General features: G+C 41.9%; 1 protein-coding gene across 2 annotated transcripts in view; it reads left to right on the top strand.

Moving 5' to 3' along the window:
• Window positions 1–24360, top strand: part of LOC119661467 (ATP-binding cassette sub-family G member 1) — a 186971-nt gene that overhangs the window by 103900 nt on the left and 58711 nt on the right. For both annotated transcript variants that reach the window (XM_038070828.1, XM_038070829.1), the window contains one exon: window positions 14376–14561. In XM_038070828.1, coding sequence (XP_037926756.1) covers window positions 14459–14561 — 103 coding nt within the window. In that variant the 5' untranslated portion in view covers window positions 14376–14458. The remainder of the gene's footprint in view (window positions 1–14375; window positions 14562–24360) is intronic.

Raw genomic sequence — 24360 nt, forward strand, 5'->3', positions numbered from 1 at the left:
CTCAGGAGACCAATCTCCCACTCAAGGTGAAGATTACACAATATATATTTATTTATTGAACCAGGACAAAAAAGAAAACCTTTGCATTTGAATTGTGCCCCTTACCTTTAGTAAAAGGAATGTTCAGCAAGAGGATTCCGAAAAGGATCTGTATTTTATAAAAGTACTAATTGCTAGACTCGGACAACTTCATCATGAAATATTTAGTGTCCACATACATATGTGAAAATTCACAAGCAAAAAAAATGTTGCATTCATACAACGAATAAGCTTAATTCCATACTTTTAGTTTAGAATTGTCTATAATTATCTTTAATTTGGCGTGATGAATGGATTAAGTACATAAATGTTGGCATGAAAGGTTTCAAAGTCTAAGGCGTCAATTGCATTTTACAAGAAGCAAAACATAAATTACACTATTTATTGCTTTAGTCACAGGCAAGTGGCATACATATATACATTTATTGAATTTATCGTCATTCATAAAGCAATATTTGCTGTGGAAGTTAGTAAATATCAATCGTAAATCTTTTACTTCCAATCATATACTGTTAATACCATTCATGGTTGTTCCTTTGAAGTACATAGAATGCGAATCGCTATTTAATTAACTTTTAGTTACAATCATATTTTACTTTTTGAAAACGTAGCTTTTGTCAGGGATCCTTTCACTTTCCTGACTGTAATATGAAGTAAAAAGCACCCACATATGTTACTGTGAACAACGACATTCCACAATTAGACTTTTATTGGGCTGCCAAATTGACTTCTGCAAATTTCACTAAATTTTTAATTTTAAATGAACAGAAAATCTTGGGACTGAGAAAATACTAAAAGAATTCAAGAAAAAGATCGCATATTTCGAGCTTGTTATATTCAGAATTGTGGCCTTAATATTGACATCCGAAAAAGATCATCATCATCATCATCAACGGCGCAACAACCGGTATTCGGTCTAGGCCTGCCTTAATAAGCAACTCCAGACATCCCGGTTTTGCGCCGAGGTCCACCCATTCGATATCCCTAAAAGCTGTCCGGCGTCCTGGCCTACGCCATCGCTCCATCTGAGGCAGGGTCTGCCTCGTCTTCTTTTTCTACCATCCTGGTGGGATCATCCTCATCCATACGGATTAAGTGACCCGCCCACCGTAACCTATTGAGCCGGATTTTATTCACAACCGGACGGTCATGGTATCGCTCATAGATTTCGTCATTGTGTAGGCTACGGAATCGTCCATCCTCATGTACGGGGTCGAAAATTCTTCGGAGGATTCTTCTCTCGAACGCGGCCAAGAGTTCGCAATTTCTTGCTAAGGACCCAAGTTTCCGAGGAATACATGAGGACTGGCAAGATCATAGCCTTGTACAGTAAGAGCTTTGACTCTATGGTGAGACGTTTCGAGCGAAACAGTCTTTGTAAGCTGAAATATGCTCTGTTGGCTGACAACAACCGTGCGCGGATTTCATCATCGTAACTGTTATCGGTTGTGATTTTCGACCCTAGATAGGAGAAATTGTCAACGGTCTCAAAGTTGTATTCTCCTATCCTTATTCTTTTTCGTGTTTGTGTTTGACCAGTGCGGTTTGATGTTGTTGGTTGATTCGTCTTCGGTGCTGACGTTGCCACCATATATTTTGTCTTGCCTTCATTGATGTGCAGCCCAAGATCTCGCGCCGATAGCCGCCTGCTCGATCTGAATGAAGGCAGTTTGTACGTCTCGGGTGGTTCTTCCCATGATGTCGATATCGTCAGCATAGGCCAGTAGTTGGGTGGACTTGAAGAGGATCGTACCCCTTGCATTTACCTCAGCATGACGGATCACTTTCTCGAGGGCCAGGTTAAAGAGGACGCATGATAGGACATCCCTTTGTCGTAGACCGTTGTTGATGTCGAATGGTTTTGAGAGTGATCCTACTGCTTTTATCTGGCCTCGCACATTGGTCAGGGGCAGCCTAGTCAGTCTTATTAATTTCGTCGGGATACCGAATTCTCCCATGGCCGTGTACAGTTTTACCCTGGCTATGTTATCATAGGCGGCTTTAAAGTCACAGAGAGAAAATCTGATCTTTTGCTGATTTACCTGGAGTGAAGCTTCTTTGGTATGGGCCAATGATGTTCTGGGCGAATAGGGCTATCCGGCCTAGCAACATAGCGGAAAATATCTTTTAGATGGTACTCAGCAACGTAATACCTCTATAATTGCTGCACTGTGTGATATCTACCTTTTTATGTATGAGACAGATAATGCCTCGTTTCCAATCGTCAGGCACTGATTCGCTGTCCCATACCTTGAGCACAAGTTGATGAACCACTTGGTGTAACTGGTCGCCTCCATATTTAACCAATTCGGCTGTAATTCCGTCGGCTCCTGGCGACTTATGATTTTTTAGCCGATGCACGGACGAATTGCACGGATTGTTTCTCCTAAACTTGGTGGTGGCAGTATTTGTCCGTCGTCTTCAGTTGGCGGAACCTCCAACTCGGCGATGTTCTGGTTGTTCGGTAGCTCATCAAAGTTCTCAACCCATCGCTCTAATATGCCCATTCTGTCGGAAATCAGATTTCCCTCTTTGTCCCGGCACGATGACCATCGAGGCTTCATCCTGCTGACTTGTTGGTAAAACTTCCGCGCCTGATGCGGTTGCTCCCTGTACTTTTTTAGTTCACAGACTTGTTGGTTCCCCCAGGCTTCCTTTTGCCGTCTGTGAAGTCGCTTCTCCGCTCGACGGAGTTCGTGATAAGTCTCTGCGCGTGTTCGCGTTCTTTGAGAATGCAACATTACTCGGTATGCGGCATTCTTCGGTTTCGTTGCTAGCTTACATTCATCGTCAAACCAGCCGTTCCGACTCCTTTTGCGGCTGTGGCCGTATCCATGAATACGTTCTTCAGGTGATTGTGAAGATCATTTGTTGATGCTTCCTCTCCAGGTCCTCTGTTGACTGCGGTTATTGCGGCATCCATTTCCCTCTTATAGGTGTCGCGGAGGGTTGTGTTGTGGGTGGCTTCAGTGTCCACTCTCACCTGATTGTCAGAGGGGATTCTGGGTGGTATTGTTATTCGAGCTCGGAGCACCATGCCAACGAGGTAGTGATCCGAGTCTATATTGGCCCCCCTATATGTTCTGACATTCATCAAGGCTGAGAGGTGGCGGCGTTCGATCAACACGTGGTCAATTCGGTTGAAAGTGGCCCCGTCTGGAGAGGCCCACGTATGTTTGTGGACCGCTTTCCGCGCAAACCAGGTACTTCCAACAACCATTTCATGTGACCCTGCTAATTGAATAGTCCGCAGTCCGTTATCATTTGTTTTTCGTGTAAGCTATGGGAGCCAATGTATCGCCTGAATACTGGCTCCTTCCCTACTTGGCTGTTAAAATCCCCAAGTATGATTTTGATATCATATCTGGGACAGGCTTCGAGGGTTCGTTCTACTGCCTCGTAGAAGGTATCCTTCTCCGACTCTGCAGTCTCCTCTGTAGGGGCGTGAACGTTTATGAGGCTTATATTTCTAAACTTGCCTCGCAAGCGTAGAGTGCACAGCCGTTCACTTATGTTTTCAAAGCCGATAACAGCAAGTTTCAGTTTTTGGCTGACTAAAAAACCTACTCCGAGCACATGGTTTACTGGCTGACCGCTACAATATATGGTGTAGTGGCTCTTCTCCAGGAAACCGGTCCCTGTCCATCGCATCTCTTGTAACGCTATTATATCAGCTCTATATTGGGACAGGGTATCGTCTAGCTGCTCATCAGCTTCATCTCTGTACAGGGAGCGCACGTTCCATGAGAAAATGCTCAAATCGTTGATCCGTTGTCGTTGCCGGGTTCGTCGTTTTAAAGTCCGTCCCTTCCGAGGCTCCTGTTGTGGCTTCGTAACAAGTTGTTTTCCGTGTAGGGTTGTCAGCCCTACCCAACCCCCAAACTGGAGGACCAGTTGGTACAATTTGTCCCGTTTTTGGGCGCGGAAGACTCGCCTTCATCCTTCTCCGTCTGCAGCTTTTCGTTAAGAATGAGCTCCCAGCGGTCACCACGTGGAGGTGGAGGTAGGGTTTGGTAGTAGAGCTGTTGGTGTTGTGTCAAAATTCCAAAAATGTCAAATACATACTAAATTTCAACATTTTCCAGTGCACTAAGTTCTTAGATCATTATAAAATCACACATATGCATTTTGGGAGGTAAATTTAAGATTACAAAATTATCCAAAGTGTGGTGAAGGCCCACTTCCCTGCGAACTGAAAATCTCCCAAAAGGTTGAATATCTTCTCTGTACATTAAACCAGCGGTATTCATATACGTACTGTGTATGTACGTACGTATGCTTTTGTGCACGAAGTAAATTGAAAATATGTGTGCAATTAATTTAAGGAGATAAGGGGGTTATCCCGCGCGAGGGCCCTTTTCTCGCTTTTTTACAAATTTTTTTGTGAAAAACTGGGTAAAAATACAGATACGAATTTTCCCCCATATGTTTATTAATATCTTGAGCATGTGTAATGCCTTCCAGCCCGATAGCATTGTTCTTCATTGAAATACAGAACAATTTATACACCCATCTCCAAGAAAGGTGTTTTTCTGCTGCCACGCTAGAGGGCGCTGCGTTCATTTTAAAGAAACTAGCATTATTAAAAAATATTAAAAGCCTAATTTTTGATGCTCTGTTAAACTTTTTTTTGCGAATATTAGTGTTTTTTCAAGGCTACTTTTATGAATAAAAAAAAACTACTGAATAAATCTCAATTATCCTAGTTTGCGGACCGAAGAAATATGTTCTGAATAAATCGTGAAAATTTCAAAGAATTTTGATGGATAAATTTAAAAAGTAGAACGTGATTTTCAATCATAAAATATTAACTGATCATTAATCTGCTATACCTAATCCATAAACCTTAGGTTTCTTCAAAAAACACATGTACTGCCTTGGCTTCAATTGTTGTCCTAAATACGGGCTTTATTATGACGATCGACATAAACCTGGCATGTGACTTATTACGTGTTTAACACTATAATTTCCGAACGGCTCCGAATTCCAAGAAATCACTTTGCCCATATATTGTACACTATTTCTAGATACAATTAATGCCAAAACGAAAATTCGATTCCTCGAATCTGACACACGGGATGACTCCCTTGAGGTGTGAATTACATGTGAGTGGTGACTTGAGGAGTGTGTTTGTTGGGACAGAGATAGGAGTGTGTTAACTTGTATGTAAACCCAACACACCCAGACTTTTGTGTACTTATTCAAAGAATAAAACAGGAAACAGACATATTAGGCAAACATATATCAGGCAAATTGTTTATTCTGAAATTAATTTAGATGTGTTTTATTGTTTTAAGCTGATTTTTAAGTTTTCGATACATTTTTTCATAGTGCTATATGCAAAATGAAAATAATGACTTTTTTGAGCCACTCTTTTGAGTCGGCTCAGCAAGTAAGTGGGTCGACTCACTGAAAAGGGTCATATTTCCCACCGCTACGTCTAGTTAGTGACCATTACCAACAATCTATCCAATAACTACGTGTTAATTCGTGTTAATGGTACCAAAAAATCGTTATACCACCTCCTATGTTCTAGCCAAACTACTCCCCAAAAGGTCTAATCATGTTCTGGTATAATCATTTAATGAAATGTTTGTTCACTTTCGGTTCCTCTTCTGGACCGCTAGCTCTCCATGATATATGCAAAGGTTATGCTTCAAGGAAAATTAAAGCCTTAATAACTGCACCGATATCAACAATTATGCTGATTAATGCATGCCGCGCGGTTACTCACGGTGACTACAAAACTTGTGATCTGGGGAGCGATTTGAAGAGTAAAGTTCGAAGTGTGGCGAGTATATCAAAACCGACGTGTATCTCTTTCGCTTTTCATGGGGTACTGCACGGCTTTACTCATCAGTGCAACTTGTATGATGTAGGCGTTCTTTGTGATTATCTATCTATCTAAAACATATCGCAGTGTTATCCACCCTTTTGTGCTCTACGGTGTTGAGTGGTCGCCGTCTACCAACGGCATAAACATTGCCTCGTTCTAATGGAGATGAAGATGGTGCATTGAATCAGCGTCGTAACAGGCTATTATCGCATCCTAAATGAGAATATTTGTGAGAGAGCTGTCTTCGATGATATGGTATGTAATTCACAAATTGATGTGAACTCTCAAGTCGCAAAAAACCTAACTGATGTAACGATAGCTTGATTGCGATATGAAAATTTCTCCACTCCATCCCCATCAGGCCTTTGACCGATCGATAAAGACGTGCTGACCCACAAGAGAGAGGCTAGAGAAGAAGAAAAAGTAACAGCTCAATGTTCGGGATATCCGCTGATCCTCAAATGTTGAATCCATAAGCTCACACGAGCTTCAAACTGGCTCTGTGGAGTAAAAGTTTGCACTTTAAATGCCGTTTAAGCCCTTTAGGGAAGGGATTGGTCAAAATTTTTCGGTATGACATTTTGTTGTGATTTTTTATCTCCGATGTACCATTGATCGATGACCAAAATATCATCCTGTCCAAAGACAATCAAGAGAAAAGAGCTATCCCAAAAACTAAAAAATAGAAGAAACTTGGCGAAATTGACCGGGATGGTCCCCCGACAAATACTGAAGCTCCATCGAAGTGTTCACTCGGCACACACTTGTTTTCGTTTGTGCTAGCCAGTCTAGGGAATGCGTACCCTGGCTCTTCCGGAACTCATCACAGTTTGGACAATCAGGTAAAGTGTGTACGGGTACTGAAGGTATCCTCCACAACCGGTGAGAAAGTGTATTACTATATTTTTAAGAGTTGACAGGAAATTTCATCCTATAATATAGTACCAACTAAAATATTACTAACAAAGTTATAACAGGTCAAAGTTGTCTCTTTTGTGTAAACTTACTGCAACTAAGACATTGAATGGAAGTTGCTGAAGGGTGACAAATCTTGTTTGAGAGCCCTCTTAAGCTTTTTAATAGCTACTGTTAACTGCAGTTATTCAGTGATGAAGACCAATGTTGTTGATATTCTCTTCTTGTTTGGCAAGAAGCTGTTGCGGCTTCACCATCATTGACTTGAGCACTGGTTCTGACTTGCTTGTCTATCTTGTTGTTTGCGGGTTGGAGAGTTTTGCTGTGCGTTATACCGGTGCAATTTCCTTGCCCGCACTCGGGGTTTGAAAATTTCAATTTGAAAATTCGAATTTGGGTCTTCGAACTTCGACTGTGGCAGGCGAAATTATGGACGAAAAGTGCCAAAGAAAAGAGAGAAAAAAGGGGAGAGTGTGGAGTGATCGGGAAACGAGAGTTCTATATAATTCAGGATACAATATAATGTAACTTTGTTTTTAAAATGCATCCAAGAAAATCACGGAATCGTAAAAAATGTTCCTTTACTAAAATAAACTAACGAAAACTAAACTATGAAATTATGATTTGTAAGGTTTTGTTTGTTTGCTCCAGCACGTCCCATTCGGTTCCATATATTATCTCCCGGAGTCAATGTTCATGACTGGCAATCCTGTTAGGGGAGTTTGGTTGGTTGGCGTGTTGGTGCCAAGGTGATGCAACGCCTGACTCTCATCGGAACAACTAGTAGCTCATTTGGCAGTAAACCTCCTAGGATATTGATCGAGTCTGAACCATTTAGGGATTATTATTGCTACTGAGGAATGATCTGAAGAAAGAGAGAAAGAAAGTTTTTTGCTTAATTTCTTCGTAATACTCTTTTTCTTCGTCAGCTTTCGCCCGTTCAGAAGTGAAATCGGCTCGCTTTGATTGATTGCGCGATTTTGCTCGGCCATATGCCACTTTTTGATGCAGTCAAAATGCTCTCAAATCACTATCTAGTCTTTTGGACCTTAATTTAATCCAGCGCACGAGTTGCCTTGGCAGCAGGTATTGTCGCAGAGCCTACTGGATAGGGTTTTGTTGCATACGATCAAACCCCTTCTCCCGATCTGGAAATTCACTGTAGAAAAGTCAATTCTTCTCACGGTGTTTCTCAATAAGCAACCGCGCAGTTTGTATTGCATTAGCAATTCCGCAGTTCTTGACAAATCTGGCTTTACTGTTATTGGAAGATGTCACCAATACAATTGTCAAGAATGTTAATAACTAATAATTTAAACATTCCGCTAAACTAGCTTTCTTTTTCCATATTGGAATGGTCGCGCTTTCTTACCAGTCAGATTATGTTCTACCCTCCTCATCATTCCGAATTGAAGAACTCACTGAACCACGAAGTTGGGTCCCTGCTCTTCGCTTTCCAGAGCTCAGCTTCGGTGTCGTCAGACACTGTCTCATTCGTTTTATTGCTTTTTCAACTTTAGCGGCGCTAGGTGGTGCTCCAAATCACAGTAGATCTACTATAGGCAGTACCCTTACAAAAATGACCTCACTTGCAAATGTTCTTGCAGAAGCTTATCTGTACACATCAGAGACGCTAAACAAGGAAAATGCATAATCTTCGTCAAATCGTATTAGTAAGAGAGAGATCGGTGAGCTTTTGCTATTCTGGTACTACGGCGTGCTCACGCATATAGCAAAAAGTTGTTTCACGTATTCACTTATACATAAGCAAAAACTTGCCAATCTCACCAATACATTGGCAAGTCCGGGCGGTATGTCAAACACAGCTGATCGGGTTTTCGGTACATCTCGCTCATGCTCAAGGGCAAAACAATTTGAAATCGTGTGTACTCGCACTGATTTCCCCCCTTGAGGGGCAAGGGGGAGTGAGGTAGCTGTCCAGTATCTAACTGTGCTCCAAATATCGAGCAGAGGATCGTGAAAATCCGTTCGCCAGTTGGTAAGCAAAGTATATTTCTTGTCATTAACGCCAAGGAGTGTACTATATCCCATGTGTATTTTTATTGGCTTTTGACAAGTCGATAAAGGTCTCTAAAGCTGTCCCGGATGTCCAACTTACCATTAAGATTTGTGTAATGGATCACTTCGATAACAGCGATCTCTTTAAATGTTGGTGAATTTACCAATTGACCAAGAAACTTATGGTAGAGGCGTTTCTTATCACCAACCTTCATTTGGGTACTGAAATTGTTTAGAGTCTAGTCGGTTACAACAAAGTCATTGTCTCGATTCAATCCATTCTATAATCGTTACCCTTTAGGAGAAACAAGATGTGATCTCCAATGAGTGTGTTTTGCATTGCTGTTCCCAGCAATAAGAAACGTGTGCCCTAATGCACCGGAAAGATGCTCGAACTGCTCCGTCATAATTTTCAGTTTTGGTGATCAATATACTCTCGATATTGTTATTTCGTCGATCTATACTGTCAGTGTGATTGATGTTACTTGACGATGAACCCCACAATATTGCTCCCATTGACTTTCACCATCCACCGTCCATATTGTTGTATCATAAATGCAAGTTGAACTGTTTTTTAGATCTGGTAGTTAACACTACAGTGTTTTTTTTTGCGGAGAGCAAGTTCTCATTTTCCAATTTCCACGGCTTAATGCGGCTCACATTCCAATGGCTTAATCATTGGTTGCTAAAAAGGACATACAGAACTTATAACTAGTTGCACATTATCTCTTGAGACATATATTGTACTGAACTTGCGTAAGTACGACGAGAAATCCCACTAGATTTTGGAGAGGGTTGTTTTGAAGAAGTATGTCAGACAGGATAAGCGTACCTGATGATGACTGGTTATTTAGCACCAGCAACCACAATTTGTTGGAATTGTTAGAAATTTGCCACATTAGGCAGGTTGGAGGGATGAGTGTGTATTTTTATACACATAATATCCACGTATACTGTAAAGTCTCGATAATTAGCAGTATGTGTCACACCGTAACTACTATAGCTTTTGGCACTGGAGTCCTCCTTACTATTTAAACAAACAGGTGCTATGCAAGTCTCCTGACATACTAGCACAGCCGTAGAGAAGAATTCCGGGCCCGGGGTGAAAATTATACAGGTCTCAGGTGAAAATTATGCAAGCCCGACATTTTCCGTTTTTAAGATTTTGTATAAACACAAAACCTTATTAAAATCGACTTTTCGAAAATCCTCTAACTTTTGATATTGGGTGAAACATAGGAGAGTGAGGACGCAAATTGTGACCCCCAAAAAATGAAGCAGGTCTCGTTCTCAGAACCTATCCAAACGAAAAATCTGGAAAAATCACAGTGATGCGCTTGTACAAAATCTAGTCCGCAAAATACATCCCTTTCTAATATCTGCACAAGTTAAGTTAATAATAGCATATTACCATACCTTAGAAATTTATTCGAAAACCGCCTTAAGTTCATTCTAGAAGTATAAAATTTTTTCCTAAAAATTAAACGCAATCCAACTATTATTAACAAAGTTATAGAAATTCAAATTTTCGCATTTCAGGTAAATTTATTGCATGTCATCATCATATAAAGTGAACTTATCTGAACGGGGGCGAGGTCCATGGGGTCATTTTCGTTTTTCTTTTTAAGGTTTTGTGTAAACACAAAACCTTTTTAAAATCGGTTGACCGTCTGGCTGTCTGTCTGTCTGTCTGTCCGTCTGTCCGTCTGTCCGTCTGTCTGTGTCTGTCTGCCCGTCACACGCATTTTTCTCGGAGACGGTTATAGCGATTGACACCAAATTTGGTAGAAAGGTGGGAACTGTGAACGCTCACACATACAGTGAGTTACATCCTTTTACGTTGAAATTAAGGGGGGGGGGGTCCCCATACATGCAAAAGGGGGGTGTAAATTTTTTTTTCATCAAATATAGTCATGTGGGGTATCAAATTAAAGGTCTCGATTAGTACTTTTAGAAGCCGGTCTTAGTTTTGACATTTCTTGGAAACGTGGGGAGTCCGGGGGGTTGAAAGTCATCATTTCTTTAAGGGGGCTATTCTCAGAAACTACCAAACCGAAAAATCTGAAAAAATCAGGAGGTTGCCACTATATGGTGCCTTGGCTCCGAAATACCTTTCATACCGATATCTGTTCAAATAAAATTAATAATAGTATATTACTATAATTTTTTGTAATTGGCTGGAAACCTCCCTTGAATACATCCTAGCGGCACGAAATTCTGCAGTAATGTAGGCTATAACGTAGAGCATGATCGTACTAAGTTTGATGGAAATCGCACTATTATTAACAAATTTATAATACGTTGAAGTTGTTGCTTCTTTGAAAATTGAAGACTATCAATGTCAATATCACCCGAAAGTGGACATATGCAAATATTACGTGCTACGTACTAAGAAATACACAAAACCTTTCGTACCTGAAGCGTCCAGCTTCCGGTTTCCCGACTTGCTTTTAGCTGTTTTTATTTGAATGTCAGTGTCAATTGCTGGTGACAGGCATATGTATATGTATGTGCTAAAGGAGTTTGCGGGTAGTATTCAATAGGTTGGACATGTGCATGTGCTTTCGCGCATAGAGTGAAGTCGAAATGCGCTAAGATGCGTTACATCAATTCTAATTCAATTTGGAATGCTTCTTTATTTAGGATGAACACAATATTTACATATACCTTTGATATGTATTGCACACACATGTGTGTTATGTTGCTTGGCAAAATATAAAGGTATATTTTAGATTCCTAGATATGTACGAATGGAAAACGTGCATAGGAAGTTGCTTACATAAGGTGAACACAAAACCTTTTACCTGAAGTTCCGAGCTTCCAGTATTCGGACTTGTGTCATTTTAATTTATATCCCTGACTCCTAAGAAAACTTCGGACCGGGGGACAATCGTCCTCTTTCCATCCCCTCTCGCCAGGCCTGCATACAGGTACTCCCCGCTTCCCAGTACCACCACTTCACCTTGAATTTTCCTAGGTTTCTTCGGTTTCGGAACTTCATCGCAATTCGGCAATCAGCTGACGTGATGAATTTAACCCTGTAGAAATACTAGTGGTATCCCAAGTGAGAAACTGGATTGAATTATAATTGAAACACTCATGTTTTCTCTTCAAATACACGCTAATGGTAAACACTGTGAGAATTCCCCTCGATGAAGCCATCTATTTATAAATCTCCCCTTTCGACGTTCTCCGCCTCTGTCTGAACGATTATACCTGTTGACACGAATTTGAGGGATGCTGCTGCTTAGTTATTACATTGATAGGGGGGATGGAAAGAATAAATTTAAATCAAGGACCTATTCGCGGAAACTAATAAACTACTAAAAATTATCCCCTCCCCATCTTGGTATCTACTGCCATATTCAGAAGAAAAATTTTTTCTTACAATAATATAGGTCATATATGTATTAGTGGAAATTCTGCGTTTATTAAGGAAATTATGGCATGTCAAAAGGGTCCCATACGCATAAATTTACTGCACCCGGAGGCATCATATATTTGTCATGCAGCCCAATATTAAAGTGAGTAGTCCCACATTAGGAACTACATACAAATAAAATTAGCATCCAACCATAAATACACAAAATGGTATGGAAGCCTGAAGGGGTGAATTTGGCGATTAAGTTATGCAAATTATCTATTTTTGTTAATCTGCTGTCACTCGTATTTTTCTCGGCAGCGACTACACGAAATCTGATAAAAACTATGATACTGTGAACCTCTCGCCTACGCTGAATGATCTCGCTTTACGTCAAGTTTATATGAAAAAGGAGTAATTCAAAGTCAAATTCAAATTCCCGATTAGGAATTCTCCAAGCAGTTGATATTAGTTGTAAAGCGGAAACTCGAAAAATCTAAAAAATGCATAATGATACTTAATACATTGGCCTCCAAGTACTCCATATTCCGATACCTGTTCAAATAAAGTTAACAATACAACTATATTTTGAACACTTGCTGATACCCCCTTAAGTTCATTAGCAATTATATAAGCCATGATTTGAAGCATGATACTAGAAAGTTTGTTGGAGATTTTACCATGATTAACAATATTATTGTAATAGTTATCGTTCCGATGCTTGTAGTTCTTCTAAATAAAAATAAAACTAGGTAGCTTGCTCCTAATACAATATATTTTAATAGTTAGTAAATACGTATTTCGAAAGCTACTTACTCTCTTCCTCAGTACTTAAGCTACCTAGGTAGCTATTAATATTATTGTAGGTCCAGTAAATTTGATTTCTTGGTTTGGTCATCAAAGCTGCCTTACTTTAATTTTTCCACCATCGCGAGGCGTTGTATTCACTTTGATATCATCTATGCAATCAATGCAGATCCCACCGCTGATGCGTCAATAAGTCATCATACTTATTGTCAAAAGGAGAGGAGCAAAGCCACATTTACTTTAGTCTACCTATCTCAAGTAGTTCATTAGGGGATAGTTGCACCAATTTGTATAAATTGGCTTCATGCTTTTGAGTAAATATATACGCGCAAAAACGGTGCAAAACTCTTTTTGGGATGTGTGCATATGATACATAAAATCAAATATATTAGTTCATCCTAAAACACTTCTTACTATTGGCATGGGTTGCCACAAGAAAGAAACGAGAAATCAGGAATTATAATCTTAAATTGAGGCAGGACACACTCGTAAAACAGCATGATAATTCTCCTTTATGAAGTCTCTCTTTGCAATTTCAGTTGCCTCTGATCAATATCCTCTCTTGGATGCTGCTCTTAGTCTTTCTAAATATTACTGTAGCAGTCGTATTACGTTGTTGGGCATTCCTTGAATAGGTTCAGTAACACAAATTGGAGCGGGTCTTTCGCGGCTTCTTTTCGAAATGTTTGACAATCTAAATATTTCTACCTCTATACAGCTCGTTTTATACCTATACATTTCTATTTGGTTCGATTTATTTTCAGTCAAAACTTAAAACAAACTGAACTGAATGAAACCCTTTCATACACGGTTCCTATTCGGCAAACTTATAATTTCACCCGAATAATATCCATTCACTGGGAAATCAAAACCTAAACTGAACCGTAGAAGCGCTTTTTGTTTCCTACACACGAATTCGAACTGTACTGAAATCTGATAAAAGCTGTTTGTTGCGTGGGAGAATTCGGTTACGGTTTCAATTTGGAACAGAATTGAAGCGAAACACCGTTTCACACTTGGCATTGACCGAAACTAAACCTAAAATGAACTGAACCGAATGGAAACTTATATATATGAAACAAGCCTTCGGGAAATAGGATCACTCAAGGCTTTACTAAATGCAGTTTTTCTCCTTCACAATAAGATTTAACGATGCACAGCCTTTGTTTTCACCGATTTCCACAAAAGTAAAAGTAAGATGCATACATAATTGCATTTTATAATATATTTCTATTGGTTTCATGATGCCATAGTAGTTCATGTAATGTCCATATAGACGATATAATTTTACATCATCAAAACAGTATCAATCTAGGAAAAAAATCCTTTTTATAATTCAACATAAAACGTGTATTAAATATATAGATGTTACTAATATTTAAAATTTCATTCTTTCAGATTTTCCCAATGAAGATCCCGATTGATTAAAAAGTTGAGGAAATTCTTATATCTGCAACAAAGCTACCTCCCATCATATCAAAATGGCAATAATTGACGAAAAAACTAAAATGCACACCGAAATGGAGCCAGTCGATATAACATTCAGTGACCTCACCTACACTGTTCCTATATCACGCGGCAAAGGTAAGTCAAAAATTATATGCATGTATTTTTCAAAATTACGCATACCTTCATGTTTCTCGCAACATCCTGACCGAAACAAATATGTTAAAAGTTAATCTACGACAACAAGATGGCAGGGTCCTGCATGAAAAATCAACTAATTTATCGTTTTGACATTTGACTTTATTATGTTTCCTATTTCTAAGTGGGTATCTGGTATTGGCGGCCCACATTCTCCATTTCTGGTAGGTCCACCCACTATAGTTTCTTCAGCCGTTCCTCTTCGTTTTTTAGCGTAGTAGTCATGAACCCATTTAAGACATTTAGCGGTGTCCCTGCTTATTTCCTTGCCGTCTCATCCTTTGTCTCATTGTCTTTTAAACTTGGCACCCTGAATATCCAGAGCTTATTGAGCAGGCCTAGCGTGTTGAGTCTATTAAGGCATTCGCAAACAATTTTGAAAATCACCTGGTAAAACTTAAGTCCACTTGTCTGTCGGTTAGAATAGTAAAGTTCTATATCTCTATAATTCCTTTAAACGCTGAAGGAGACACATTTATCAATGGCATATGTAGTGTAGGTACTCTTTCCAAAACGGTCAACAAGTTTGACTAGACCAATGAGAAATGGATAAATGCTTAAATAGCCCGAATAACATAATCGTCAAAATGCCAAACTGTCGTAACGGATGGTACCAATTCCAGGCTGGACTGAAAGGTTGTGGAATATCAATCAATTCACTGCAATGCTAACGACATTGCTTCCTACTGTTATTTCTACGGTCTAGAAAATTCTCTAATTCGAACTGAATCAAGGTACAAATTGGAATGTTGCACCAGCGAGCATTTAATTGGATATATGAACGGATGATAGCTAACATATCAGGTTTTATGACCCTTCACTAAATTCTCACGGCTCTCCACTATACCATACCCCATCGCAGATGCTTCCATAGAAGACATATAAAGGGGTTAATCCCACTTATAATTTTGAAAATTTTTTATTGCACATTTTAAGTATAACTATCTGAGAGCACATCCTTGGAATTTCAGAAAAGAATCCGCACAGTAAAGGACTGAAGTTAAAACTTTAAAACCGGTGACCAAAATTACTCGAAACATACTACTGTCTGTTTTCATTATCATCAACGGCGCAACAACCGGTATCCGACCTGCCTTAATAAGAAACTCCAGACATCCCGGTTTTGCGCCAAGGTCCCCCAATTCGATGTCCCTAAAAGCTGTCTGACGTCCTGACTTACGCCATCGCTCCATCTCAGGCAGGATCTGCCTCGTCTTCTTTTTCTACCATAGATATCACCGTTATAGACTTTCCGGGCTGGATCATCCTCATCCATACGGATTAAGTGACCCGCCCACCGCAACCGGTTGAGCCGGATTTTATCCACAACCAGATGGTCATGGTATCGCTCATAGATTTCGTCGTCATGTAGGCTATAGAATCATCCATCCTCATGTAGGGGGCCAAAAATGCTTCCACGGATTCTTCTCTCGAACGCGGCCAATAGTTCGCAGTGTTTTTCGCTGAGAACCCAAGTCTCCGAGGAATACATGAGGACTGGCAAGATCATAGTCTTATACAGTAAGAGCTTTGACCCTATGGTGAGACGTTTCGAACGAAACAGTTTTTGTAAACTGAAATAGGCTCTGTTGGCTGACAACAACCGTGCGCGGATTTAATCGTCACCGCTGTTATCGGTTGTGATTTTCGACGCTAGATAGGAGAAATTTTCAGCGGTCTCAAAGTTGTAGTTTCCTATCTTTATTCTTCCCGTTTGACGGTTTGATGTTGTTGATTGGTTGGTTTTCGGTGCTGACATTTCGACCATATATTTGGTCTTGCCTTCATTGATGTGCAGCCCAAGTAGTCTCCTATCTTCATTGTTTTCGTTTGACCAGTGACATTCGATGTTGTTCGTTTTTTCGGTTTTGGTTTTGACGCTGACGTTGGCACCATGTACTTCGTCTTACTTTCATTAATATGCAGCCTAAGATCTCACGCCGCCTGCTTGATCTAGATGAAGGTAGACTCTACATCTCGGGTTGGTCTTCCCATGATGTCAATATCGTCAGCGTAGGCCAGCAGTTGGGTGGACTTAAAGAGGATCGTACCCCTCGCATTTACCTCAGCATCATGGATCACTTTTTCCAGGGTCAGGTTAAAGAGAACGCATAATAGGGTCTTGGACCGTTGTTGATGTCGAATGGTCTCGAGAGTGATCCTGCTGCTTTTATCTGGCGTCTTACATTGGGCAGAGTCAGCCTAGTCAGTCTTACAAATTTCGTCGGGCTCATGGCTGTGTACAGTTTTATCTTGGCTATGCTCCTGATGTCCATATTCCAACAGTTTTTCCATCGCTTGTCGCAGAAAGAAAATCTTATCTGTTGTTGATTCGCTTGGAGTGAACCCTCTTAGGTATGGGGCGATGATGTTCTGGGCGTATGGGACTATCCGAGCTAGTAAGCTATCTTATAGATAGTACTCAGCGAAGTGATTGCTACACTGCGTGGTATCTCCCTTTTTATGTATAGGACAGATAATGCCTCGTTGCCAGTCATCAGGCATCGATTCGCTGCCCCATACCTTGAGCATAAGTTGTTAGTCGCCTCCATATTTAACCATTTCGGTTGTAATTCCATCGGTTCCTGGAGACTTAGATGTTTAAGCCGATGAATTGCACGAACTGCTTCTTCTATGCTTGGTGGTGGCAGCATTTGTCCGTCATCTTCAGTTGGCGGGACCTCCAACTCGACGATATGTAGGTTGTTGAGCAGTTCATCAAAATACTCAGCCCATCGCTCCAATGTGCCCATTCTGCCGGAAATCAGATTATCCCTCTTTGTCCCGGCAGGATGAGCATAGAGGTGTATTCATCCCGCTGACTTCTTGGCGAAAGTTCCGCGCCTGATGCGGTTGCTCCCTGTACTTTTCGAGTTCACAGACCTGTTGGGTCTCCCACGCCTCCTTTTTCCGTCTGTGAAGTCGCTTCCCCACTGGACGAAGTTCGTAATAAGTCTCTACGTGTGCCCGCGTTCTTTGAGAACGCAACATTACTCGGTATGCGGCATTCTTTCGTTCCGTTGCTCGCTTACATTCATCATCAAACCAACCGTTCCGACTCTTTTTGCGGCTGGGGCCAAGTGTATTTGTGACCGTATCAATGATAACGTTCTTGAGGTGATTATGAAGATCATTTGTTGATGATTCATCTCCACGACATCAGTTGACTGCGGCATCCATTTCCCCTGTATAGGTGTTGCGGAGGGCTGTGTTGTGAATGGCTTCAGTATTCACTCCCACCTGATTGTCAGGGTGATTCTGGGTGGTGTTGATATTCGAACTCGGAGCACCATACCAACGAGATAGTGATCCGAGTCTATCCCCCCCTATATGTTCTTACATTCATCGAGGCTGAGAGGTGGCGACGTTCGATCAGCACGTGGTCAATTTGGTTGAAATGAATGTTTGTGGACCGCTGTCCGCGCAAACAACAATTATTTCATGCGATACTGCTAACTGACTGATCCACACCCATTGGTGTCCCTATGTAAACTATGCGAGTGGACGTATCGCCTAAATACGGGCTCCGTCCCTACACAGAGTGTAAGCCTTTTGCTTATATTTTCAAAGCCGATAACAGTCTGAGCATATGGTTTACTGGATGGCCGCTATAATCTATGATGTAGCGGCTCTTCTTCAGGAAACCGGTCCCTGGTCAGCGCATTTCTTGCAGCGCTTTTACATCAACCTTATATCGGGGCAGGGTATCGGCTAGCTGCTCAGCAATATTCGGTCTGTACAAGGAACACACGTTCCATGAGAAAATGCGCAAATTGTTATTCCGTTATCGTTGCCGGGTTCGTTATTTTGAAATCCATCCTATCGGAGGCTCCTTCCGTGGTCTCGTAACTTTGGTTTTCTGTGTAGGGTTGTCAGTCCTACCCAACCCCCAATCTGGAGGACCAGTTGGTACATTTTGTCCTTCTCCGTCTGCCGCTTTTCATGAAGAAAGAACTCCCTGCGATCACCACGTGGAGGTGGAGATAGGTTTTGGTAGTAGAGCTGTTGGTGTAGGCCCAGCAGGCGTTTCTCAGGTTTTATGCTCGATCGTGGGTACCAATTCACGTTTCACTCTGGGACCTAGACTACCCTTTGACCACCACTACCTGTTTTATAGCCCCAGAAACGGCCGTTTTTAGTGAAAAATCGAACCATTAACTTTGACAATCTTTCGATCGTTATTTAACTAAATGATGATCCAGATCCCCACAATCTTGGGCACCGCAAAACATAAAAATAAAGTTACATTTCTTATATGGTTATTTATAACACGTAAAATATTTTTCAATGAAAAAATTACTGAAAATTTTTGAATGTATGCGCTTTAAGATTATATACAGATCGATGAAAAAGTTTCGTAGTTTTCTTATAGAAAATCTCGCGAAAATGACCAATTTTTTGCGACAAAAGTGGGCTTAACCTATTAATCCTGTGATAGTTCTCATTTTGACTTTGTTCAGTTCTAAGATTTCGGCCATTTTATTTCGAAGTCCATTCTGTAGCATGATTTTGCTGCGCTTGTAGCCCCTGGAGGCTTCCCATCAGTGAGCTATCGTTTAGTTCCCCAGCACTATGTTTCCTACATATGCAAATTTGCTAATTCCCATTTGATCTTACAAAATGGTGATTGGGATTCCTCATTGCAAATGCATCCACTTTTTCATTACCTTTAATATCTCCTAACTATTTTCACGTTGCTCGATTTTCAATTGTGGTACTCTTAAAATTTTGCTGGACATGCAATATCTTCGAAAGTTACCTAGCTACCAGAGACAATATAGGCTTTAGCAGGCTTGTGCATCCCTCGTTATATTGAGGAAACAAACGTGGCTGCCATTGAACACTTGGTGGAGGGTAGCGCGTCAGTCACATCTACATCACTGCTTTACTTCGCAGACAAGTGTTAATGCAAGCTTGGAGTTTTCGAGTGGCATTGGTGGTTGACTTCCATGTCCTACCCCCATGTACCTTAGATGCTGCACACATTAATGCAGATAGAGACAGTGCGATGACCATTCAGAATGAGAGCGTTGGTTTTTTTGGGTGTAAATCTTCAGTCCAATCCTACTTATCTCTCTTTCTAAATCCAAAGCTATTGGGCCAAAGTCCATGACCCTATGAGAACGTGGACGTGGCATCTTATAACACCATATGATGATATGATAATGATAATATCTATTAGTTTTTCCGAAATGCCCTCCTACGAAAGGTATGCCAAATATACTTCCTGTTCACACTATCGAAAATTTCTCGAAGTAGATAAAGGGGAGGTGAAGCGAAGATTTAAATTCCGCACACTATGTCAAAATGATCCGTAGGTTGCTGATGCGGTCAATGCAGGAGGATCCGGAGCAGAAACCTGCCTGCCCTCTGTCTATCAAGCTTTCGAGATGCAAGGAGCACGCAGATACCTCTCCAATTATTACACTTAAAAAGGGTGCTTTTCTTTGGAATGTTAACGATCATCCTCTTTTTCCACTCTCTGGAAAAGGTCCCGAATTCCTAAGATTCCCTTAAGAGTGGAAATAGTAGACTGATAAATAGCGTTCTCTAACCACTTCAGCTGCTGATCGTCGTGAATGACAAGTCGACCGTTAACGTCCTCACAGAACCATTGAAAGATTTGCGGCCGCATGGTAGCTATTTCGTGATGCGATGTACACTTCTGAAAACATTGCATTCTACGGCATCGTCCCCTTCCCAGGTCAACGCAATGGCAAATTTCCTTTTGTCACGCCGCACATTACGTTGAACTTCCTGGGAATTCACCCGGTAGCGGAGTTCCAGCGCATCACGCCCGCTATTACTCCCAACGACCAATAGAGCCTTCAGCTATTTCCGCTCACCGATCCGCTTCTACCATTCCGCCGATTTTTTCACGCACCCCCGGGATGTGGCCGACGGTCTACATTACACCCGAGGAATGAGTATTTTTGATGGCAGCCCAACGGTATTCTTATTCGGGTTACTCAATGCACCTGCCGCTCAATGAAACAAGTCGGAATACCGGAAGCTCGTGCTTCGGGTATAAAGGTTTTGTGTTCATCTTATCAACGCACATTTTTCTACCCGTATACAACTACAAAACTACGAGACTTACGTACATATTACAGCCGTAGATGTTACGCTCACCCTAAACAAACAAACTGCCTATTTTCGAATACTGTACATATATAGGCACGTATATAAATTGATCGTACCCATATTTCCGATTTACTTCTTATATTTATCTGAATTAGGTACTACCCGCAAAGTTCCTTAGCACGCATATACTATATACCTACATACACCCATGTCTGGTTGGAGTAATTCATATTCACATACAAATGATTAAAAAACTAAAACAAAATAATTCTTTGCGACCCCATCCATAACAACTCATTTCGTCGTGGTATTGACGAAATATGTGATGATGACGTCATGCGGGTTGTAGAGTGCACGAAATTCACAAAAAATGGTAAAGTTTTACCCCCTATAACTTTGTTAACAATAGTTGGATTTTCTTCAAACTTGATCAAACTGTGTACTATGTTCTTCATTATACGCATGCCAAATTTTGTACTTCTGGGATGAACATAAGGGGGGTTTCCAGATAAATTTCTAAAATGTGGAAATATACTATTATTAACTTTATTTGTGCAGATATCGGCACCGGATATATTTTGAGGCCTAGATTTCGTAGAGATGCACTATTGAGATTTTTTTCAGATTTTTCGGTTGGATAGGTTCTGAGAACGAGACCTGTTACACTTTTTGGGGGTCATATTTTGAGCCCTCACTCCCCTATGTTTCACCCAATATCAAATATTGAACCAGTTTCGAAAAGTACTAATTGAGTCCTTTCATTTGATATCCCACATGGCTACATTTTATGAAAAAAAATTTTGCACCCTCCTTTCACATGTATGGGGAGCCCCCCTTAAACTTAACACAAAATGGCGTCAGTTGCTGCATGTAAAGGGAACGGCAGATCACATACTCCTGCCAATTTTCGCGATAATCGGTTCAGCCGTTTCCGAATAAATCGGCTGTGACAGACAGACAGACAGACAGACAGACGGACAGACAGACAGACAGACAGACAGACGGACAGACAGGAAGGCGTTAACTGCAGTGAAAAAATGAGGTTAATACAAATAAACCTTAATCATTGCAGGGTCGCACAAGATTTGCTTGCGCAGACCACTTACGAATCCGCGATGGAGGTTGCTATCATTAGTGAACCGTACAGAAATCTTGACGGTGGTGTATGGGTCACAGATGTGAGTGGTGGAGCGGCGGTATGGGCGTGCGGTCGTCAAGCCATACAATATAGTATGCGTCAGGCGACTAGTGGCTTTGTGTGGGCGAAAATAAGCGGTATATTCGTATACAGCTGCTACGCTCCACCGAGCCTCACACTTCCTGAGTTTGAAGAATTGTTAGATGATCTTGTTCATGACGCAAGGGGACGAGGTCCAAAGGTGATAGCCGGTGACTTTAATGCGTGGGCTATCGAGTGGGGCAGCAAAGAGACTAACGCAAGGGGGCGGTGCTTATTAGAAGCATTTGCCCAGTTAGATGTAGTCCTGGCCAACGAAGGCAATGTAAACACTTATCGAAAAGGGGGAACTGGTTCAATTGTAGATCTGACTTTTGTCAGCCCTGCGCTGGCACGTGGCATGTCCTGGCAAGTTAGCGAGGACTTCACGTACAGCGACCACCAGGCGATCACCTTTGAACTAAGGACCGAGCCACAAGGCAGGAGACCCGCACCCCGGAAGCCGAAATCCAGAGGAACACCAGGATGGTCTGCAAAAGCAATGGATGAGCCAACATTCATGGAAGTGTGGCTAGACCTGCCTAGCAAAGCCGGCACGTCCACGGATAGAGCTCTCCATGTTACACAAAGCGTCTCCAAGGCATGTGACGCGTCGATGCCTAGGAGATGCTCATTCTACACTAGAAGACCCAATTATTGGTGGAATAGTGAACTTGCCAGTCTTCGATCGATTTGCCACAGAGCCAGACGAACGGCTCAGAGGGCAATAGGTAGGATCGATCAAAGGCAAAAGGAGTATGCCTATAGGGAAGCCCGCAAGAACCTCAAGCTCGCCATCCAGCGGAGTAAGAGGGAATGTTTCAAGGAGCTCTGTTTAGAAGCGGACATAAATCCGTGGGGTAGCGCCTATAAAATCGTGACAGGGCGATTCAGAGGCCGATCATCACCGCAGATCACGTGCCCTATGCTCTTGTTGAAAATAATCCAGGGGTTATTTCCCCAGCAAGAGCGGGGTACTAACACTTTCCAGCGCCCCCTAAATGTGACGCCGTTTCCACCAGTCACCAGGGACGAGCTGCTGGAGATCTGCAGTCGAATAGGCGACAGCAAAGCCCCGGGTCTGGACGGCATACCGAATAAGGCGCTCAAACTTGCCGTCAAATGTAGACCGGATATGTTCGCGGAGCTGTTCGAAGCGTGCATGTCCGAGGGTATCTTTCCAGCGACGTGGAAGCGGCAGAAGCTGGTGTTGCTGCCTAAGGCTGGCAAACCGCCAGGGGAACCGTCCTCCTATAGACCCATATGTCTTCTAGACACTATGGGGAAAATGTTAGAGCGGGTTATTTATAATAGACTACTCCCAGTCGTCGAGAGCCAAGGCGGCCTTTCAGATAGGCAGTATGGGTTCCGCAAAGCCAGATCAACCATGGATGCCATCAAAATGGTTACTGGCTTGGCCGAAAATGCAATTCACGGAAGGGGTTCTACCAGCAAATATTGTGTGGTGGTCACCCTGGATGTGAGGAATGCTTTTAACTCGGCCAATTGGAACCTTATACGAAAGTCTCTGGCGACGATTGGTGTTCCCACCTACCTTGCCACTATCATAGATAGCTCTTTGCACGAGCGAACATTGTGGTATAATACCGATGATGGACCCAAGGAGTACATTGTCTCCGCGGGTGTCCCACAGGGCTCTGTACTGTACCCACTACTGTGGAACATCATGTACAATGATGTGCTTAACCTTCCGGTTCCGGAGGAGGCCACGGTGGTGGGTTACGCCGATGACATAGCACTGGTTGTGGTCGCAAAGCATCTCGAGGATGCTGAGTTGTACTCAAGCGAAGCAATCAGTGCTGTTAAGGCTTGGCTGGAAAGTGCTGGACTGGCACTCGCGGAGGAAAAGACGGAAGCGGTCCTCATCACTAAGCGCCGCAAAAGAAATTACGCCTGCGTCAGAATCGGGGATCGTATCATCACTTCCAAGCCGGCCATCAAATACTTGGGGGTGATGATAGACGGAAAACTCAATTTTAAGCAGCACATAGAGCATACTTGTAAAAAAGCATCCACCACGAGTATGGCTCTTGCAAGGATGATGCCGAACGTAGGAGGACCGCGGCATACTTGCAGGCTGCTCATAGCCAAGGTGGTGAGCTCTATCATGCTGTATGCAGTCCCAGTTTGGGGAAACGCGCTGCAGGTTTTAGGAAATGCATATAAACTGAGTAGGGTTTACAGAAGAACAGCCTTAAGGGTGTGTTCTGCCTTCAGGACCGTCTCAGACGATGCAGCGTTCATCATCTCGGGAATGATGCCAATTGACATCCTGGCAACCGAAATGATGAACATTTATAACACCAGGTCCATCTCTCCCTTATCGCAGGTGAAAAAAGCCGAAAGAGAGAGATCCATAAGCAGGTGGCAACAGCGATGGAACCAGTCAGAAAAAGGTCGTTGGACTTAAAGGTTGAT

This window comes from Hermetia illucens, chromosome 1 (genome assembly GCF_905115235.1).
Source record: "Hermetia illucens chromosome 1, iHerIll2.2.curated.20191125, whole genome shotgun sequence".
Taxonomy (NCBI): domain Eukaryota; kingdom Metazoa; phylum Arthropoda; class Insecta; order Diptera; family Stratiomyidae; genus Hermetia; species Hermetia illucens.